Source organism: Terrapene carolina, unplaced genomic scaffold (assembly GCF_002925995.2).
Source record: "Terrapene carolina triunguis isolate 2854851 unplaced genomic scaffold, T_m_triunguis-2.0 Scaffold96, whole genome shotgun sequence".
NCBI classification, from domain to species: Eukaryota; Metazoa; Chordata; order Testudines; family Emydidae; genus Terrapene; species Terrapene triunguis.
The window spans coordinates 64,542,949-64,564,433 of NW_020664447.1; the positions used below are offsets into that span (position 1 = coordinate 64,542,949).

The following is a 21,485-nucleotide window of genomic DNA, read 5'->3' on the forward strand; positions in this document are numbered from 1 at the left end:
ACCACCTGATGTTTTCAAATCTGCAGCTGTTTGAATGAGGTGGTGTTGCCAGTGGCAGCAAAAGCTTCATTAAAAATGTTGCACCCATCTTGCTCAGTACAGCATAGTGGTCACACACTGAGGCGAACAGTTCTACGGGCCATCTGCAAAGCATACCCAGTCTTTATGGTTTTTAATTAAAAACCATGTTTTTGCAGTAAGGCAATTGACATCTTTTGGGACACTGGTGGAACACGTGAGGGGCTCAATGCCAGAACAGAAACTAAGCTCGCATCTCAATTTAATGCTTGTTTAATAATAACATGAGCAACATCAAAACTCAAATGTGCAAACTGACATTGGGACTGTGTTTAGCAAGTATCAGTATAACTTTTCAGCAGTATTTTAGTTGTCAACAAATGGCTATAGAGATGGTAATTTGAAACTGACACATGTTCAAAAATTACCTTTCAGGGTATGAGCTTTCAAAACTCTGTACTGAGCAACAGAGGTGCAGTTCTCTTAAGTAAACAGTCTGCATCCTTTATTTTCCAGATATGACTTGCGTACTGTATTCAACACTGATTATACTATCTCTGAGCATCCCCACCCCCTTCCTCCTTTCCACTCATCCACTCATTATTGGGGGAAGAGGGAGGAATTTTAGCACTCAGCAAATCTGGATAAACACCACATTCAGATATACGTACTCCTGCCCAGGAGATGATCTTTAAAGTTAAGAAGCATGTGATCTGATGTTAGCCTGTTTACAGTGTGGCTTTTATTTTAGCAAACAACTGGAGTTACAAAATTCTCATGAAAAGAGATTATAAGAAAGTGTTCCCTTTTATGATGTTGCCACCCTACGGGCAAATCAGCTATTGAAATTGATCCCATGAGCTAAATGATGTGGTGATGGTAGAACAGCTGAATGGTTTCTCCTGATGTACAAGTGCAACATACATAACAGATCAGAAAAGCAGCTTGAGATCAAAACAACTCCAGTGTAAAGAGAGAGGGCTAAAATCCTGTAGTCCTTACTCAGGCAAAGCTCCCACTGAAGCTAATGGCTTCAATGGGTGTTTTGCCTGAGTAAGGATGGCAAGATCTGATCCTTAATGAGTTATTTTCATACAATATTTAATCACACGAAAGACGAGATATTCAGAAGAACTTAGCACTTAATCGTTCCTATTAGGCACTGAAATGAAGTAGCTGGACTTTCAAAAGTAATCAGTACTTTTGTTGAAAACAGAATATGTTGAGTACTGAGCACTTTGGAAAAAGCTGGCCTGCTATATACCTGTTTCTAATTTCTCTAAGATCCATTCATCACACAACAGGGAATGATGAGTGGATTTCCTCTTTTTTCTTTATTTGGTCTTGCAGTGAAAGCACACTGATGACTGTAGGATATTATCTTTTCATGGCAACTGGCTGATGCTGCAGCCACTAGACTACTTCAAAATACAAATACCTTTAACAGTAACAGCACAGAGAAGAGAGGTACAATAATTGCTGACAAAACTGAATGCTTTTTGTATAGTTTCTGTTTGCCCCCCAGTCAAGTCCTTCATTAAAAATAAGGGCAGGATTTTTTTTTTACAAAAAGATACAAACACCCTGAAGAGGGAGTTTCACATTGAGAGTAATGAATGAGCCTAATTTTTCCTCCCTTGCTACCAAATCATAGGAGAATTGGCCTTTGTTTGATTTTTCATTATAAGCTTGACTTATTAGTGATTTTACTATCCATTCGAACAGTTGAAACTTATTTTGCTTCAGGTCCACATTTTGTTTTCTATTTCAGTAAAATATCTGTGCTGACATGACACAGAAAACGGCACTTGATAAAGATACATTGTCCCCCACTCACTTCTTTTTGTTTAAATGAAAAGGCCAATCAGAAATGATTTGCCTAGGGAATAATCTGCAGCATAGGTGTCAAGAAATCTCAGTCTAAGAAACAAGATGTGCTAGTGGGTTTGCTTTATATTTGTTATATTGAAATCCCAATCACTGCCTATTGTCTCAAGGTATGCGTGTGTGACATTAAAATTTTACATCTGCCAAGTTAAAAAAAAAAACAATAACCAGCGTCTCATTCTTGCAGGCTGAGGCATGGCAGGTTTGCAACTTTAAACTTTAGAAATATGACTAGTTATTGTTGCTAGTACAGATGATATATGGTGGATGTGTCTGTATTTTAACCACAGTAGCAATTACTTCTTTTTCCCTTTCATTTTTGCTGCCAACGTTCTCAAAGGAACTGGGTTCCAGATTTTGAAAGACCAAGTTCACCAAATTATACGTTGCTTCTGCTGTACTTCTAACTATAATACACTTGTTTTGCTAACTTTTAAGATCTGATTTATGCCTGCACACAGTAATGCAGTAAAGTTCAAAACCAGAACGGTTGCATGAAAATATGCTCATAGCACATACTAGCTCAAATCACTGTAGAGATTTTTGAATTAATGATGGTGTTCTGAAGATTCATTGTTAATACATGGGTTTTACTCACTGAATTACCGTTCTGTTTAAACGCTGATAATAGCTAAACACAAGAGCAAAAATATGCAGCACCTGGAAATTCATCATGGTGAACAGATCTCAGATAAGATGGCACAACTATTCCCTGAAGGGCGACCCTTCTCCATATCATCCTTGGTTCTAAATTGTTTTATTATCATATCTTCTTCATCATCACCACCTCCACCAGATTAAAAGACACGGGAATTTGTTTTTGCAACATTATACTCATTTGGACCTGCCTATGCCCCCAGACACATGGGTGCAGTTCCTATAGACTTCATTGGGAATTTCACCTGTGGGGGCAGAACGGGGCCCAGCTGAGAGGGGACAAGGTTACTAACACTATAGATGATGGACTTGTAGACCAAAGGGTCAGAGTTTTACAAAAATGGGATAAGATTTAACTCTCTTGTTTACAACAAACAATGCAGAGGGCACAAAAACAGGCAATTTAAGCAACAGCTACATTCTTGCAAGAGCTACAGATGTGAAAACTTCTCCATTTTTTCCTTTAGGAATTTTTAGGCATAAAGACTAAGATCATTGTTATAAAAATGCCTGAATATACTGCTGGGCCAAAATATTGACATTTTCATCCAGAAAAGCCATTTTTTCCAGGGAAACCCACAGTTATCTAGTGCAGGGTCATTTAAGAGGCCATGTTGTGGAAACATGTCCACAAGAAAAACATGGGATGTGGGAACAAACACTCTCCCACCCAAGAGAGGACTGTAGGGAACAAGATGACTGTATTTTCTTAGGGCCTGGGTATTCTAATCCATTCAAATTTGTTTTGAGGGAAAGCTGGAAGGAGGAGTAAAGAAGATGTGGGTGATGGATGAATGCACAAAACTTCAGTACCATTATTGCTGAAACCTCTCATTTCCATGAAAAATTTGAGGAGAAAAAAGGCTAAATTGCTTCTCCATGTGGTGATCTATCCCTGCCCTCTCTACTCTCCATTCCACAAGAGGAGGACATTGTGTTCTGTGCCTAGCTCTATTTTTCTCTTTGCAGTTGTTTCTAGAAGAACCTAATTTGATAATAAAAATCAGCTGTGTTGACTAATTAGTGATTACATCCAATAGGCAAGGCTTTTAAATATAGGTGTACTAGGAGTCTGACTTGTCCATTCAAGTAGAAGAAAGTTTACCACTAAGCAGGCATCACTGGATTACATGGCTGCCAAAGCTTGAAAATATATAAGGTTCCAGATGAAGCTCTAGAGAACTGAGGGACAATGTAAAACTGAAGTAATTCAACTGAAGATGCTTGGATACCACAATAAGTGGTGTTTTAGGGATAATGAACATAGGGGGTTGATGCACTTCCACTTATAGCTATGTTAAGCTGCACTAAGTAGAATTTGGACCATAGTCTTCAAGGCCAAAATTTCCAAATTGGATGCCTGAAGTTAGGTACCTAGGTCCATATTTAGACACCTAAATACAAGTGGCCAAATTTTCAGAGATGCTGTGCATAAGAAAAAAAACTCGGTGTAGACACGATCTTTGAGCCTGATCCCACATTTCTTGCATACTGAAAGCTCTCACTGTGTGCAAGGATTAGGCCATTAATGAATTAAATAATATACAGAGGATCTATGATGAATGAAAAGGCTAGTAATTTTAGGTTACTGAATGCACAAAATGTTTCAAATGAACAACCTGATTTTCTACTTTAGAATCAGAAACTTGTCAGGAGGAATAATATTTTTGCCAAGATGAAAAAATATAATTTATTAAACCACAAAAGGTCATTTTCAAATAGTGTCAGGAAAGGGACTTTAACCCTCATTAGGAAGGAAATTAATTCACTGTATTACACTGAGGTATTGCAGGAAATATGATCCTCTGTCTAAGGCAGAATTCAGGCCGATGTTGTACATTATCTGGGCTGCAGTGCCAAGAGGGTAAGTTTAGGAAAGAATTTACTGGGTTTGGAAAGCTTACACCAACCCATTAAAAAGTTCCTTTAATTTTTTTGTGGTTTAATTTCTTTCCCCCAACCCTCTTCGTAAGTTACAAAAAGGAAATAAATTGCCCCAGAAAAGATATCACATGGCCCAATTTGTAAAGAATTAACATATTTAAGGAGTTTTAAAGCCAGTATAACCCAATAGTCATTTTCATTCTACTGTGTGAATGTATTTACAGAGCATTTTGAAAGCATGTCCTGGAGTTTAGACTGCTTAAATGTAGTAGTCAGAGAATGCAAAAAACAATTATTAAAACTAACTAAACTACTTTTAGTAAACACAAGTAAGAATAATAAATACAAGCCAAGAGAGCCAGAAGCAATGAATATCCAGCTTTTTTCACATTCCTTAGGGAAAGCAAAGAGATTTTTATTTTTACAAAAATAATAATTTTGCTCCTGAACTGAGGCTCTCAGTTACCAGGTTTGAGCCTAGCCCACTTACAAACAGGCATTTACCATGGAAGTTGTTCCAGATTCAGTAAAAGGTGGTTGATACACATCTATCTATACAGCAATTCAAACTGTAGGGGGTTCTCTTTAAAAAGATCTCCTTGCAACATGGTCTATTTTAAGACCACAATTTACTGTGTTGCAAAACAACAGTTTTTATTTTAAATTGACTGTCCTATATTTCTTTTAACCATTATATGTATGCACCATAAACTCTGGAAACTGTGAATATCTTATTTTCTTATTTTCCAACATTTCACCAGGCAAACTGGCTAAAGTGTTTTAAACACCAATTTCCAGGTGTGACCTGATTTAATTAAAAAATAAATTACAAATGCTGAATACATTTACAGTTGGTTTAGTTTAGGGCAACTATGGACTGAGTTATTCCCATATTTCATGATGTCCATGCTCCTTCCTACTCTATGACAGAAACAAGTTTTCATTAACCTTATTTTCACCAGTAGAGAGGGGTTTTTTTGTGTAGTTTTTTTTATTCTGGCTCTGACACAGCCATTGGGATTGGAAGAGATGGATGACCCTGTTATGCTTTTCTGGCCTTTGAGGTAGGAAATGTGCCAGCAATCTGTAAAGGGCTAATGCCAGCACTACTCCAGCCTACACTATGCACATCTAGAAGGCAAAGAGAATATCTTCAGAAAGGATAAGCCAATCTTTTATGAGACATAAGAAAAATAGTCAATAGCTGTTTTCATACAAAGAAGTTACAATATGCACATAAAATTAATGCAAAGCAATATTCGAGTGTATCTTCTCATCTCCCTTTCTGCAGAGTCTATGCTGTTAATACCCTCAGCAATAAGGTGTGCTTGGAACAATGCTGAGTATAAGGGGCTTGCTCCAACAGACTCCCCACTGTTCCAGCTGTGAGCAGAATCTGTCTGCAGTAAACTCCTTAAAAGCACTGCCTGTTCCTTAGTTGGCACATCATGATATGGAAACTGCTACTAAAGGTTCCATCTCTACTGACAGTGCTGGTAAAAGAGCCACAGTCTTTCAGAGAAGGAGAGGGCTCTCTATACAAGAAAAGGCTGACATAAATGAACAATTGCAATGTAATTCATATTACTCTGATACTCCCTGGTGTGTTTGGCCAGTATATTGGCCCTTTAAGGCACTTTAGTGGTGATTCAACCTGGAACACTAAAGATAGGCATGTATCATAGAACTGAACCAGGACTGGTGCAAATAATGAAGATTCTAGAGATAGTGGAAGATGTTACAATAGTGGTTTGTTGGGGGCTTTAGTAAGCTAGGAAATGTATCAGATTTGAATGGAATGGGGTCCTCAGAAGCAAGAAGGACATCCAGAATTATGAATAATAAGTAACATTTTAAAATTAAGGTGAAATTTCAAAATACTTAATATAAAATAAAAAGAATAACTAAGTGGTTATTAGAAGTTGCTTTTAAAAATGAACAATGTTTCATGCTCATATATAGCATCACCTTTCATCAAAGGTTTTCAAAGTGCTTAAAGATCTGTATCATCAGGTCATTCTGCAGGTGAGGAAACTGAGGCACAGAGAGGTTAAGTTATTAGCAAAAAGTCACAGAGTGACTTAGGAGAAGAGCTGAGAACCAGTCTTCCGACTGCCATTCTCTTACTCTAACCATTAGATAATAATGCCTTCTTGCCATACCATTGGATTATAAGATACTATATTTTAGAAATAATTCTAAACCCCTACAATAGAGATAGTTTGGTGCAGTCTATGATCTAAATTCCCTTCAACTTTGGGAAAATTTGGTTCTAGTTTTAAACTTTGCTGATTGGATTCTTTTCTAATAGTTAATGACCTGTTACATGGTTTTTATAAACTGAAATACCTAAAATCATGTATATATTTTGCTACAACATATTATAAAGCCTCTTATAATATATTGGGACAAAAGTAATTTCTAGTAATTGTTTCTTGATTATTAATCATTATTAAATAATGCCTAAATTTAAGTGTCAACCAAATTTCCTTACACCTGTAATTTTGCTCTTAGCAAAAGTTTGTGTACTAGTTTTTCATCTAGTAATCTTTAGAATCCATGTATGCTATAAGCAAGAATGAACTTTAGTCAGGCGAACTATAGAAATGAATGCAAAGAGGACAAAGCTTTATGCCATGAAACCCTTTGGCAGATGTGGTACATACCGTTATCTTCAGGTTTAAATAGCCTCACTCCCCTGAAACAACTATGATGAACTTTCAGTCAATATTTGGCAATTGATGAGTTACTGAAGCTGCATCACTCCTGTAAGTGCAGCTGTGCTTGATTACAGACAGAATTATTACTGTTTTAAAACAATGGAGCAGAATTGAACCTCCAGAAAGGAAAGCTGTGGTGTTTTTGCATAATTTTTAGCTGCTCTAGTGCTTCTCTTTTTCTGCTTGTGACTTCATTTCATTGACAGCAATACTAATGGGATCTTCCTTGGTTGTATTTAAATCGAAAGGAACCATTCTTCTCATAAATGCTGGAAAGGAAAGAAAAAAGGAGTGTGAGGAACCAATCAACCATCTGCAAAGAAATACTATCAATAGCTAGTATGTACATAGATTTGCTAGTGGCAGCTACCATAAGTTTGACCTATGCTGTTCTTCACAGTCAGAATTTGTCCATGCTTGCCTGATATACTACTACATGCAAAAAGCTATGTTAAATACAACATTTTGGTTACAAATTTAAAATTTTAAAGTCAGAAAATGCAAGTGATGATGGCACTCATACAGCAACATACTATGGTATACATTTATCAACACAGAGAGTAATATAAGTGCTTATTGGTCAAGAAAAACAGATTTTTTAAGTCCATCCAGGATTAACCTGGCCGAGTTAGTTTTGTTACACAGAGGAAGCCTTAACTTCTACTTTACCTGACATTTAAGAATTGTAATTATGTGCCTTCTATGTTGTATTTACACTTTGTTTGCATTTAATTTTGTAGTTTTTTTAATAAGAAAAAACCCCCAGAAACCCCCCAAAGAAAATACCCTTTTTAGTGGAACATTCTAGAGGAACAAATTGTATTGGCCCCAGTATTTTTATGACATCAGAATTAATGCATATGCACTTTAGGCGTGCATGTGTAATTTTTTAATTCTTGGTTCTGGGTACTTCCACAAACTTAGCTTGATATGGCACAAAGCCCCAAAGTAAATATGAACTAGATGCAGCATCTAGTAATTATCCATTGGTAAAAAGAACATTAACAGGATGATAAAGACTTGACAAGAGGCAGAGGCACCAAGTTATGAAACAGAATCAAACATCAGGCTTCTAGTTCTACAAAATGTCATTCTTGTACTGTCCACGCATGCATCACAAAAGTGTCAGAACACTGGGCCTTCCTGGCAGTTTGTTATAAACATGCTTAGTGTACTTTTTACAAACGGTACTGTAATAACTTAGCAGCTCCCACCTAGGAGCCATGTAACAAGGAACAAGTCTTCACTTTTTAATGTAGAATCCTTCAATTTCCAAAAGTGAAAGTAAAATCACTATCTTGATTCCTTGGCCCTTAATAAATCTTTGAATTATCATTTTTCTGCACCAAAGAAACTGGAATTCTCTTAAGAATTATACAGTGTTCGCTTTCTAAGTGTGAAACCATCATTATTTGCCACAAACTTCTTTTCTGAATGTGCAGCCTCTTCTCTTCCACACTCAGGTAAATCTGGAAAATTTCCATAGACCATATTAGAGAAGCACAGTCTACCAATCTGAGCACAAGACTGAAGACAGGAACTCTTGAATTCTAATCCTGGCTCTGCTGCTGTCTCCCGGTGACCATGGGCTAGTCATAAGTTAACTACTACTGGATGCACATCAGTGAAATGGGGATAACTCTACTTACCTCACAGCAAAGTTATGAGGCTTTGTGGTTTGTAAAAGGCTTTGCAGATGAAAAGCAATAGGTAAGTACTATAACGTATTCAGTTTTGTTAGGTAAGGAGTCCCAAATCTGTGATGTGACTCCCGTTGCAGAACATAAAATTAAGAGGCCCCTTCGTGCGAGACAATTCAAAGGAGTAATGATAATAATGAAAACCTAAGGGCTGTTTTGGATAGAAACACAGCCACCCCCCCAGTGTGAGGCTGTGACAGGTTGGCAGGAAACATGAAGAGCACATTTTTCACTAATCTCTCAGTCATGGTACTATTTATTCTCTAAACATTTACAATGCTCATCTCCTAAGAAAACTAGAAATGCCTCATTCATAATGCAATTTCTTTTGGGAAATAAAGAGAAAAGCTATTAGAGAGAGACTGCTGGTAAAATTAAACAAATTTTTGCAATGTCATTTTTTGCAGCTATCAGGGAAAAATAAAAATAAAACACATATCAAGTTCCTCCCATAAGACCTAAGAACATAAGAACAGCTACACTGGGTCAGACCAATGGTCCATCTATCCCAGTATCTTGTCTTCTGACTGGCTAATGCCAGCTGCTTCAGAGGGAATGAACAGAACATACAATCACTGAGTGATCCATCCCCTGTCATCCACTCCCAGCTTTTGGGAATCAGAGGCTAGGGACACCCAGAGCATAGGGTTGCATCCCTGACCATCTTGGCTAATATCCATTGATGGACCTATTCTCCATGAACTGATCTAATTCTTTTTTGAACCCCATTATAGTTTTGGCCTTCACAGCATCCTCTGGCAACAAGTTCCACAGGTTTGCTGTGCATTGTATGAAGAAATACTTCCTTTTGTTTGTTTTAAACCTGCTGCCTATTACTTTCATTGGGTGAACCCTGGGTCTTGGGTTACGTGAAGGAGTAAATAACACTTCCTTATTCACTTTCTCCACACCAGTCATGATTTTATAGACCTCTATCATATCCCCTCTTAGTCATCTCTTTTCCAAGGTTAAAAATCTCAGTCTTTTTAATCTCTCCTCATGCGGAAGCTGTTCCATACCCCTAATCATTTTTGTTGCCCTTCTCTGTATCTTGTCCAATTCTAATATATTTATTTTGAGATGGGGTAATCAGAACTGCACGCAGTATTCAAGGTATGGATTTATATAGTAGCATTATGATATTTTCTGTCTCCCTTCTTAATGGTTCCCAACATTCTATTAGCTTTTTTGATTGTTGCAGCACATTGAGTGGATGTTTTTGGAGAACTATTCACAATGACTCCTAGATCTCTTTCATGAGTGGTAACTGCTAATTTAGGCCCCATCATTTTGTATGTATAGTGGGGATTATGTTTTCCAATGTGTGCATTACTTTGCATTTATCAACATTGATTTTCATCTGCCATTTTGTTGCTCAGTAACCCAGTTTTATGAGATTCCTTTGTAACGCTTCACAATCTGCTCTGGATTTAACTATCTTGAGTAATTTTGTATTGCCTGCGAATTTTGCCATCCTGCTGTTTACCCCTTTTTCCACATCATTTATGAATATGTTGAACAGCACTAGTCCCAGTACAAATCCGTGAGGGACACCACTATTTACATCTCTCCATTCTGAAAACTGACCATTTTCTAATGCTCATCACATTCAGGGCTTTGTCTCACTGGTCTCTTCTCATTAAAGCTAATTTCATTTTGTAGGAGGGAGGAATGGTCTAATGGTTAGTAAATCTGGGTTCAACTGGGCTCTGCCACATATTTCCTGTGTGACCTTGGATGTCACTTAGTCCCACTGACTTCAATCGGGCCAGAACTTCACTCTTAATCTTCATGTTTGTTGCCCAAATGGGGATAATACTATTTCCTTTATTCCACTGTTTGTCTTGTCTATTTAGACAGTAAGCAATTTGGGACAGAGTCTATGTCACGGTGTTTGAATACAGTTTAGCACAGTCTTTGTTGGGACCTTTTGGTGCAACCATAATATAAATAATAATAAAATAAAATAATAATCTGCAATAAGAAAAAGTCAAATAAAATGATGATTTTTCCATCTTTCCCACTAACGTGGGAAACTTGTAAACCATTCTGTCTACCACACCATGAGCACTACAAACTGAGCAGAAAAAGAAAGAAAATGGGAAAGATAATAAATATATGGGCAACACTTTAGGGCTTTAGGGCTTTTTTGTTCTGGTTTATTAACAGCAGGAAGTGATAGACTCAGATGGATTTCAGGGAGCAGTAAGTTTCAGACACTAAGAATCTTCTAAGGCAAAAACTTGAATACTAGAGGAAAACACACAGTGAGTGGTATCTGGGCATAGAAACATTGCCTAGTACGTCTCACTTGGTTTGTAAGAGAGTACACTTCCAGCACTCTTCTTGCAAACACAGTTTATCTCTCTGGAACTATATGCTTGCAAAGTTGATGACATTTTCTACAAACTCAGGCCATGTCTACATTGGGAACACTTTACAAGTATAGGTATAGGTATAGGTATATGAGTATAGGTATAGGCATATGATACTAGCTAAGTGCTCCTAGACTAGACACAGTTTATACTTATACCAGGAACTCTTACCATTATAGCTTATTCCACCACACCTGAGCAAAGCAAGTTATACTAGCAAACAAGCACTTTTGTCAGCATAGCTGTATCTACACTAGGGGCTTCTGCGGCACAGCTCCCACAATTTTATGAGAGAACTCCTCATCACACCTGTGACTGACACAGCTCTGTTGGCAGAAATCTGTGGCATAGACCTGCCCTCAGCATGCAATTTTCAAAATGTTCCTGTCTTTGGTTAATTTCAAACATTTAGCAGAGTATTACTGACAAACCAGATTTCAGAGTTCAGCCATTTTTGAGTTGTCTGGTTGAAAAAAATATAGTAAACTTTTCTTTTACAGTGGAAAAGGTCTATTCTTTTTTCATCATCCCACAGATAAAAAGGGCTTAACAGAACGTTTCAGGTGTGTTTTTCCAGAGAGCTGAGAAGGTCTTAAAAGCAGTGATTTGCAATGCATATTATTTTCACTACCAGCTGGTAGCCAGTACAAAGGAATTGGTATATAGACTTATACAGATGTAACAGTAGACAGTTCCTGTTTGCCTTTCCAGTAATACAAGAACTAGAAGGCTCCTGATAAAATCAGAGGCAATAAATTTAAAACAAATAAAATAAATCCTCTTTTAATCCAATGTATAATTAACCTATGGAATTTGTTGCCATAGGATATTGAGGCAAAAAGTTCAGCAAAGATTTAAAAAAGGATTAGACACCTATGACTAAGAATTGAATCTGCAGTTGCAGTAACTAAGATAAAAATTTTAACAGCTATCACCCTGTGCTTGAGATGTTCTTTCAAAATGTGGTCTCTAGGCTCATCTTCCTGGCCCATTGTTCCAACCACTTCACACCCATCTTTTCACCCCACTCTCTCCCTGTCCCCCATCTCCAATTTTACACCATATAAGGCCCTTCACCATTTAGTCCTAACTTGTCTTTCAAATCTAATTTCTTACTGCAACGTCATCCCCTGACTTTGGTCTGCCCATGACGTCTGCCTTGATCACAGCTTGCCTACTTTCCCCACATGTGCCTTTGTGCTTTCTGCCATGCTGTCCCTTATTTCGATAAGAACTCTCCATCAAAATTGGCAAATCTCCCACTTTATTCTCTTTTACATCCCCCCTTAAAACCTATCTTTGCTATGATGCAAACAAATCACTACTGTCTGCCAATACTTAGGTATGGCCTGTGACTAGAAGCATAGAGAAAGCCAGCACTACGGGTGGGGAGGGGGTGGGGGGGAGGTGTATGTGTTATAGTGGGAAGGACAAAGGTTCAGGATTACTTATTTTGCCCAGTGGTTAGTCCATCCCTACTATATACCATGGTAATATAAGAGTGCTATGTATCAGCAAAACCAACGGGTAATGGAATGCTGTGATCCCAGTTTTATGAGATCAGGAAGACTAACCACTATTTTCCTCTCTGCAGGCTTAGGGTATGAAAGCCTGGGATAGAGACACCCGTCAACAATATAAAGCCGAGAAGCTATATGACTTCTGGGAAATATTCCAGGTCAAAACCTTGAAACGATAAACTGTACAAACAGAAGGACAGGAATCAATTTACAGAACTAATGCAAAGCATCTGCAATTGTTAGAAGCTTAGTAATATAAAACTGCAGAAAAACACAGTGGCCATGAAAAAAGCAATTTCCGAGGATTATTCTATAGATAACAGCCAGTAGCTGATTTTTTTTAGACTAACCTTTTTTCAGTTGCAGCTGAAAATAATATGGACTGCAAACCATGTATCTAATGAGTGCCTTCTTGTCTAAATTATGCTCTCAGTTAAACCTCTTCCTTTCTAAGAACATGGATATAGTAAGCAAAACTAGCACTCTATAAAATAGCTGGTTATGGAAAAGATATTGTAATTGTAGAAATTATAACAAAAACATGAAGACCAGACATGAAGCAGATGACTAATTGCTATCCCTTTCATTGACTGCTGTAATTAGCATCTCCATACTAAATATATCTATAAATACACAGATTGCAGCTTATTTATTTTTTATCATTTATTTTCTTCTCTTTCCCTCCAACAATTTTACATAGATCAAGGTTTAATTCCAGAGTCACCTTCATTTCTAAATTATATCAAAATTGTCTTCTCTTCTACCCTACAATGATCTCTCCAAGTCAGGGCTGAACCACACTGGCAGGGAAACATAGGGGAAGCTTGTAGTGCTACTGGCTATACTGTTTTTGTTCTGTAGAAGACCTCAGTTCCCACGTTGTTAATCTGAAAACTTTCATCAGAATATAGGGAGAAAAATATAACATTAGAAGGTCTAGCACACAGCTACTGCAAGTGCCTGAGCAAAAATATTATTGGTTCACATGGCTAAAGTCTAGTCTTCTGTTTCTGAACAAGCAAGGAGATAAATTAGCCACAGGTAATGACTGACAAAGTAAGAGAGACTCATTGTCGATTTTATTAAATACCTTGGGGCTCAGGAAAAGAAGATCAGATGGATTGTCAAAGCCTTAAATTAGTGCTGATAAATATCACTGCTTGAAATTAAAAGTGCATGGAGCGTATGCCACTGAGGTCACTCAAATGACTGATTTACTACCTGCCTTTCAATGGTGATGGCTAAGCCCACAATTTTGTCATGGACAGATCATGGGCAATAAACAAAAATTAATAAAAACATCCCTGACAAAATGGGGATGGAGGAGGATCCAGCACCCTGTCCCCGCCGCAGTGGCTAGGAGCTGCATGACCCCATTGCCCGGTACCTGGGAGGAGTCCCCAACACCCTGCAGGGCTGGGAGTTGCGGGGAAAGGGGGGAGATGGCTGCCAGCAGTGGAGTCTGGGTAGCTGCGGGAGGAGAGGAGGCTCTGCTCGCGTCGACTGAGCAGCTGCAGGGCGGCTGAGGAGCTGTGGGGGCCCGCCGACCCGTGGCTGCTGAACAGCTTCGGGGTCCCTCTGCCGTTGGCAGCTGGAAGCTGCCTGGGGGCTCCGGCTACTCACAGTGGCTGAGCCACTGCAGGGGGGACCCCTGCCAGCAGCGGCAGCTGGGCAGCTCAGGGGTCACCAGCGGCAGCTGGTCAGTTGTGGGAGTCTCACTGCCCACAGCTGTTGGGCAGCTGTGGGAGGGTCCCCTGCCATCCGCGGAGATCCCCAATGTCATGGAGATCACTGGAAGTCACAGATTCCGTGACATAATCTTAGTCTTAGTGATGGCAAGAAGAGTTGGTTATGTGAATTGCTGCCATAATATTTCACAGTCCTCAAAAATTCTGGAAATAACGTAGGACCTTCAGTTTAGAGATTAGGCTCACCATATAAGTGACACATCAAGTTTGGAAAGAGATACTAATGGTTTTGGAGGAAACTCATTTTCTTGACGAAGGTAAAGACCACCACAATAGCAGCTACTATTAAGAGGGTAAGCAATCAGTACACTGAGAAATTAAAAAACCTAATCATGTGAATAAAAACTGTGTATTCCTTCAGAATCAACTAGCACAAAAGAGCACAAAACAAAGATTCTAAAGCCTTTCTCCCTACAGAGCCTTAAAAACCTGACTAAAAGACTCCTACAGAATAGGTAAGAGAAACGAAAACTTTGAAAAGATTTTGTATTCAATTCCTTTCCATTAAGAATAAAGAAACAAGAAAATCTGAGACACATAAGATTTTTATTGGTAATTCTTTACCATATAGGCAACAAGAAAAGTCCTCCACGTCATCTCAGGTTTTTAAAAACAAGGACTGTGACAAAGTCAGGCCGGACGGCTGCAAGAGGGTCTGGGAAAACAGGTATGTTAGCCCTAGAATGCTAAAGACCCTTTTTCCGACAAGCTGGGAAGGGGTTACTTCAGGTCAGTTAGGGACACCTGAGTCCAATTAAGGGCTGCCTGAAACCTGTTAAAACATCTCTCCTAGTGGGTGGGGGACAAACTGCTGCAAGGCTGGCGGCAGCAGGGAGATAGGCTTCTCTAGTGTGGGAGACACCCAAACCCAGTGCCTGTTTAGGGGAAGGACTGACACCCTGGGCCAGCAACAGGACAACAGCTGCTCCAGTGAGGGGGCTAGGGAAAGAGTACTCCTTAGGCCTGCCCCGAGACCTGCTGGGAAGGCTCTGAGAAACAAACGCCAAAAAGGGAAGAAAGACACACTCCAGAGTGGCGCTGATTTATCCCAGGCCAGAGGAGGGAGCGTTACGTCTGGCGAGGCAGAAGGGGTGCCTTGCCACACGTGGTGTAAGGAGTGGCATTGCACTGGCACTGAGAACCATCCCAGGGCAAGGTAAATCACCCCCCCGCCCCAAAATGGACAATGTAGTGAGGGCACTGGTGCAGGCCACAGCAGCACAAGAGGCTACCAGGGCCCAATTGACCACCCAACAGGAGTCGGTACGACTGCAACAGGAAACGAATCAGCTGCTGATCACAGAATGTCAGGGTTGGAAGGGACCCCAGGAGGTCATCTAGTCCAACCCCCTACTCAAAGCAGAACCAATCCCCAGACAGATTTTTGCCCCAGATCCCTAAATGGCCCCCTCAAGGATTGAACTCACAATCCTGGGTTTAGCAGGCCAATGCTCAAACCACTGAGCTATCCCTCCCCCCCAGGCAACCCAGGATCGAGACACCCTGCAGGAGGTCGTGAGCCAGCTGAAGGCCCTGACCACTCTGACACACGGCCTTAATGAGGCGCGACCCCAAGGGCCAGGAGTTACCTGCAAAAGATGACGGTGGAAGATGATGTGGAGGCCTTTGAGAGAATGGCCCTACATGAGGCCTGGCCCCAAGACCAGTGGGCCAGCATCCTTGCCACTTTCCTGTGTGGGGAAGCCCAGAAGGCCTACTATGACATAGCAGCAGAAGCAGCCACAGATTACCCCCAGTTGAAGGCAGAGATCCTGGCGAGATCTGGGGTGACGACAGCTATAAGGGCCCAGAGGTTCTATGAGTGGAGGTACCAGGACGGCAAAGTGCCGAGGTCACAATTGTTCGACCTGATCCATCTAACACGGAAGTGGCTGTGCCCAGAGATCCACAGCATGGAGAAGATGATAGAAATCATAGTGCTGGACAGGTTCATGAGAGGATTACCACCAGACCTATGAGGATGGGTTAGCCAAAATGACCATATGGGAAACGCCTCCCCAACCAATTATAAAAGTTAAGAAAAACTAAGTAAGCAGCAATCGTTCAGCCACATTTATATTCTTAGAAAGGAACTTTCCCCATATGATGTTGAATGCAGATATACCATAATGATTAAAGTGGGATCAATGCTCTTATCAAGCAGCCGCTTTTTTTTTTTTTTCCTCCAGAGAGTTTAGTTCTGCTGAAAGGTTTCTGATTAGCTCTAGAAAATGAATTCCACTGTTCAGCCAAAGAACAGGTACATCGTGGGGAGTGGCCATTCAAGCTTACCCCACGTTACTCTACTCCAGCATTTTGCTCTACCCTGGTGGAACCACTCCTCTAATGCTTGAAGAAGAATTCCATTTCAAGGACCCATTCAATTTTTGCTCTTTGCCTCATGTGGTTGTGATATTTTGATATGGCCCCTTTTCAGGTATGATTCAAGTATGTCCCCTGAATCAGGTAGTTCATTCTACTTCCCATACAGAAATCCATGAATGTTATAAAAATGATAGTTGCTAACTGTGTTTCCAGTTCTTATTTGGAAGAAAATCATATTTAATCAAGGATAGATGTAATAATACACAAACAAAGACTCCACATTTGTATTTACCCCCATCACTACAAAGTAGGGCTGTCAATTAATCACAGTTAACTCAAGTGATTAATGCAAAACAAATTAAGTAGATTAAAAATAGTTTTGATTAATCACAGTTTTAATCACACTCTAAACAATAATAGAATACAAATGTAAATTTATTATAAATATTTTTGGATTTTTGTCTACATTTTCAAATATACTGATTTCAGTTACAACATTGAGATAGTTGATAGTTACTAGATTGCACTGCAAGACAGACTGTGTCAGGACTTCCACCTAAAAATAAGAGTATCTCCTCTGATTCTGTGGTGAGATTCCTTGTGCTGTGTAGATATAAGAGCTCAGATGTGCTGAAGCAGCAGACCAAGGCAGAATAAATTGGTAGATTTTCTGTAGGGTTTCACAGAAGTATGTTATTGTGATTCATCTGATTGATACTAAATTAAGAGGTGACTGTCAAAGATTCATAACCAAGGACTGTAACAGAAGAAGTATGATGAAACGACGATGATAATCCCATGCACTATGCAATTAATATAGTTTGTGAAGTGCTATAAAAATGAAGATTGCTATGGAAGCACTAATTATCACTTTACAGGATCAGAGATGGCCCATAGTTTTGCAAGGCCCTTTGTCAGGTAACATAAATGAATGCAATCCAGTTCCCTCTCTATATAGCTATCTTACCGCCACCCCACACACAGAGGCATGGAATATAAAATTGTTTCCCATCCCCTCATCACTTTCTGCCTGCCTGTAATGCTCACTCAGGGTCTGGCAGCCTTCGGTCTGCCAATATTTTAACAAAGGGTTCCAACCAAAACACTGTTTTTATATTAGTCTGCAAGAAGCCCTGTCTAGGGTCAGAGAGGAAGAATAAAGGATTGGCAAATCTATTTGTTTACTTTCCAGAATTGTTTCTCAGAACCACAACTGCTGAAGTAGGTAAAAATTACTTGGCTAATAAACTCCTATAAATGCCACTCATAGAGAATATCTTTACTCTGTGTGAAGGACATGGGGATGCCTGTAATCGTATATGAATATTATATATTGTGGTTGATTGGTATTGTATGTTTTTTGCTATAGGATTGCAAGAGGTTAATTCAGGCAGGGGTTATTTGCACACATGCAGGAAAGAGAACAATAGCTTCAGATAGCTCCACTTGCTGGTATTTAAAAGATAATATCGGGGTCATTTACTTTTTAAATTTTACCTCATAGACTTTAAGGTCAGAAAGGACCATTGTGATCACCTAGTCTGACCTCCTGCACATTGCAGGCCACAGAACCTCACCCACCCACTTCTGTAATAGACCCCTAACCTCTGGCTGAGTTACTGAAGTCCTCCAATCATGGTTTAAAGACTTCAAGTTAGAGAATTCACCATTTACACTATTTTAAACCTGCAAATGACCTGTGCACCATGCTACAGAGAAAGATGACCCCCCCCCCCTCCAGGGTCTCTGTCAATTTGACTCGGGGGAAAATTCCTTCACGACTCCAAATATGGTGATCAGTTGGACTCTGAGCATGTCGGCAAGACCCACCAGGCAGATACCTGGGAAGGAATTCTCTGTAGTAACTCAGAGCCCTCCCCATCTAGTGTCTCATCTCCGGCTGTTGGGGATTTTGCTACTGGCAGTCGCCGATGGGTCATATACCACGGTAGGCAGTCCCATCACACCATCCCCTCCATCAACTTATCAAGTTCAGTCTTTAAGGCCAGTTAGGTTTTTTGCCCCCACTGCTCCCCTTGGAAGGCTATTCCAGAATTTCATTCCTTTGATGGCTGGAAACTATCACCTAATTTTGAGCCTAAACTTGTTGATGGTCTGTTTATAGCCATTTATTCTTGTGTTCATGGTACTTAACTTAAATAACTCCTCTGGGGAGAAGACTGAACTTCAAGTCCCCAGAGGTTGGGGTATCTGGGATAAGCTTGCCTACCTAATAAAATAAATAAATAAATGGAGATATCCTATCTCCTAGAACTGGAAGGGGACCTTGAAAGGTCATCGAGTCCAGCCCCCTGCCTTCACTAGCAGGACCAAGTACTGATTTTTGCCCCAGATCCCTAAGTGGCCCCCTCAAGGATTGAACTCACAACCCTGGGTTTAGCAGGCCAATGCTCAAACCACTGAGCTATCCCTCCCCTAAACCACTAAGCTATCCCTCCCCTAAGCCTATAGGCAAAACAGATGTATGTGTAGACCTCTTACTGTGTTTCAAAACCTTTTGTCATGACATGCTGTGTATCTACTGTTGTGATTAAACAATACTTGGTTTTGAAAAGGTTGTTCTGGGTAACTATTTACCATTGGTCATAGCTCAGAAGGGAAGAACCAAGGTAGCCAAATTCACTGGGTCTGCTGAGCAATCATAGTTGGTACAGAGTGCGGCACCCCTGTGAGACAGTTTAAGAGTGACAGAACCACAGGATTCCACACTGAGGAGGTGAGGACTCAAGGCCTGTCACCAGTATGGGGCCTCTCAGAGAGACCAAAGATGGATGAAAGGTGCAGGTAGCACTGAACTCTGACACTGTTTCAGAAAAATACAGAGTACAATGCTTCAAACGTATAGTACAGCATTCAACCTGTATATGTTGAAATTATTTGGGGGTGTGTGTGACACAATTGTAGGGGTATCATTCTCCAGAATTAAAAAAAAAAAAAAAATCTGATGCCTGCTGCAAACTGGCCTGTTCCAGAGACCAAATAATCTCTTCAGAGGTATTTTTGTAAGTCAGTTGTGGCAGAGATGGTTTAGTAGTGTTCAGAAAAGGATCAACTTCATCAGAGTTGGAACTCATCATCCCTTCAGAGTCTCCCATTCATCACATCACTACCTCTTTGAGAGACTGCCGCAGACTCTTGTGACCTGTTACGCATAAACTCATGGGCTGGAAGTTGCAACCAAACAGCAACTTTCCAAAAAGGAGGTAATGGACAGGGAATTCTGCTTCTGCTGTTACACTCCACTGGCACGAATGTCAGACAGAATAATTAATAGGAATTCGTAGGGGGTGCTTTGGTTGGGTATCTGCATGTGACCTGAAAATGCAGTGTCTTTTAAATCTAAGGTTACCACTGCCAGGATTCATATTACAATGCATGTAATTTTCTTTCTTCTGGACTTTGCTGACAAAATGCAGTATTTCCAAATGGAAAAAATCCCAGTGTGACATAGCACTAACTAGGTAAAGCAATAAATTCAGTGCCTGAAGCTGAAAGCCAGCAAGAATCCTATGATGATTTCAATGGGGTCTCTGTCATTCCACTAAAATAGTTTTAAAAGCAGAGGATACCCAATTGTGTTGTGGCGTTTTCCTATTAAATAACAATACTTACAGCCTGAATCTGAAAGCAGTGAGCTAGACATAAAGCTGGTTTTAGTCCGCCAGTTGGAGGAGAGAGTTGCCGCTTGTATGTCGGAAACATCAGCATCCATTTTCTCATCCTAAGAAAGGCAATGAACATGCTTTCTGTGAAAAATTTGCATTACTTAAGTTATATATCTCCTTATTTACTGAGATTAAAAACAGCCTCCAGTTTAGTTATACACAGAGATGTTATTTTTTAGCATGAAACTGATAAACTCTGATTCCAATCCCCAGAACATAAATCTTGTAGTTAGGTTTACATCTGATTTTGTCCCAAATTTCTTGCCCTTGTCAACATTCAGAACTCCTAGAAAGAAGCTACTTTCCCTGCTTTGCCCAGGGAGCTTGGCCGCTTCTTGCCACTATAACGAGCTGTATAAATGTGGCATGTTTCCTTTCCTGTATAATCACATCTAGACCCCAGAACGAAACAGAAGGACAGAGCATGCATGCATTGATGACACAACTGAACACTGATCCACATCAACTTGTTCCAACAAGAAATCTAAGTAACTGCAAAACTCAAATCCATTTTCACCTTCCGTTAATTAAATCCAAAACTTTTAAATACAGGTTTGATAGTTCACCTATGAAAACCTGAAATTGCTTTTCCATTTTTCCTCCCAATTTTAAAATAAAGTAAAATACCATATATGCTGTTCTTATTTATACAGTAAAGAGCATCTGGATATGTGCATACAACATATTACTTTGTTGAGAGGAGGCACTTGGTCTAGAGGCTAGAGTAGAACATTTAAACAATGCAATTTAACCAAAAATATCTGGAAATGTGTTTTAGCATTGAAGCAAGGGGTCTTTAGATATATTGCTCTCCAAAACAAGATTAACGGGTTGGCTTAGTTTCTAATTACTTTATTTCTTCAGATGAGAAGGGATAACACTCATATGTATTGGTTCATGGAATACTACACTTTGCTACTCAATTTCCTCATAAAAAGCATCAGGGGATTTTCTTAAAAGCATCC

General features: G+C 39.7%; 1 protein-coding gene across 1 annotated transcript in view; it reads right to left on the reverse strand.

The window, feature by feature from the left end:
- Positions 1 to 7,328: 7,328 nt before the first annotated feature.
- Positions 7,329 to 21,485, reverse strand: part of LOC113406429 (centrosomal protein of 128 kDa-like) — a 110,055-nt gene continuing 95,898 nt past the window's right edge. The window contains exons 6-7 of the mRNA XM_026651273.1: positions 20,468 to 20,576; positions 7,329 to 7,435 (exon numbers count right to left, since the gene is read on the reverse strand). Of these exons, the coding sequence (XP_026507058.1) occupies positions 7,329 to 7,435; positions 20,468 to 20,576 (216 nt within the window). The remainder of the gene's footprint in view (positions 7,436 to 20,467; positions 20,577 to 21,485) is intronic.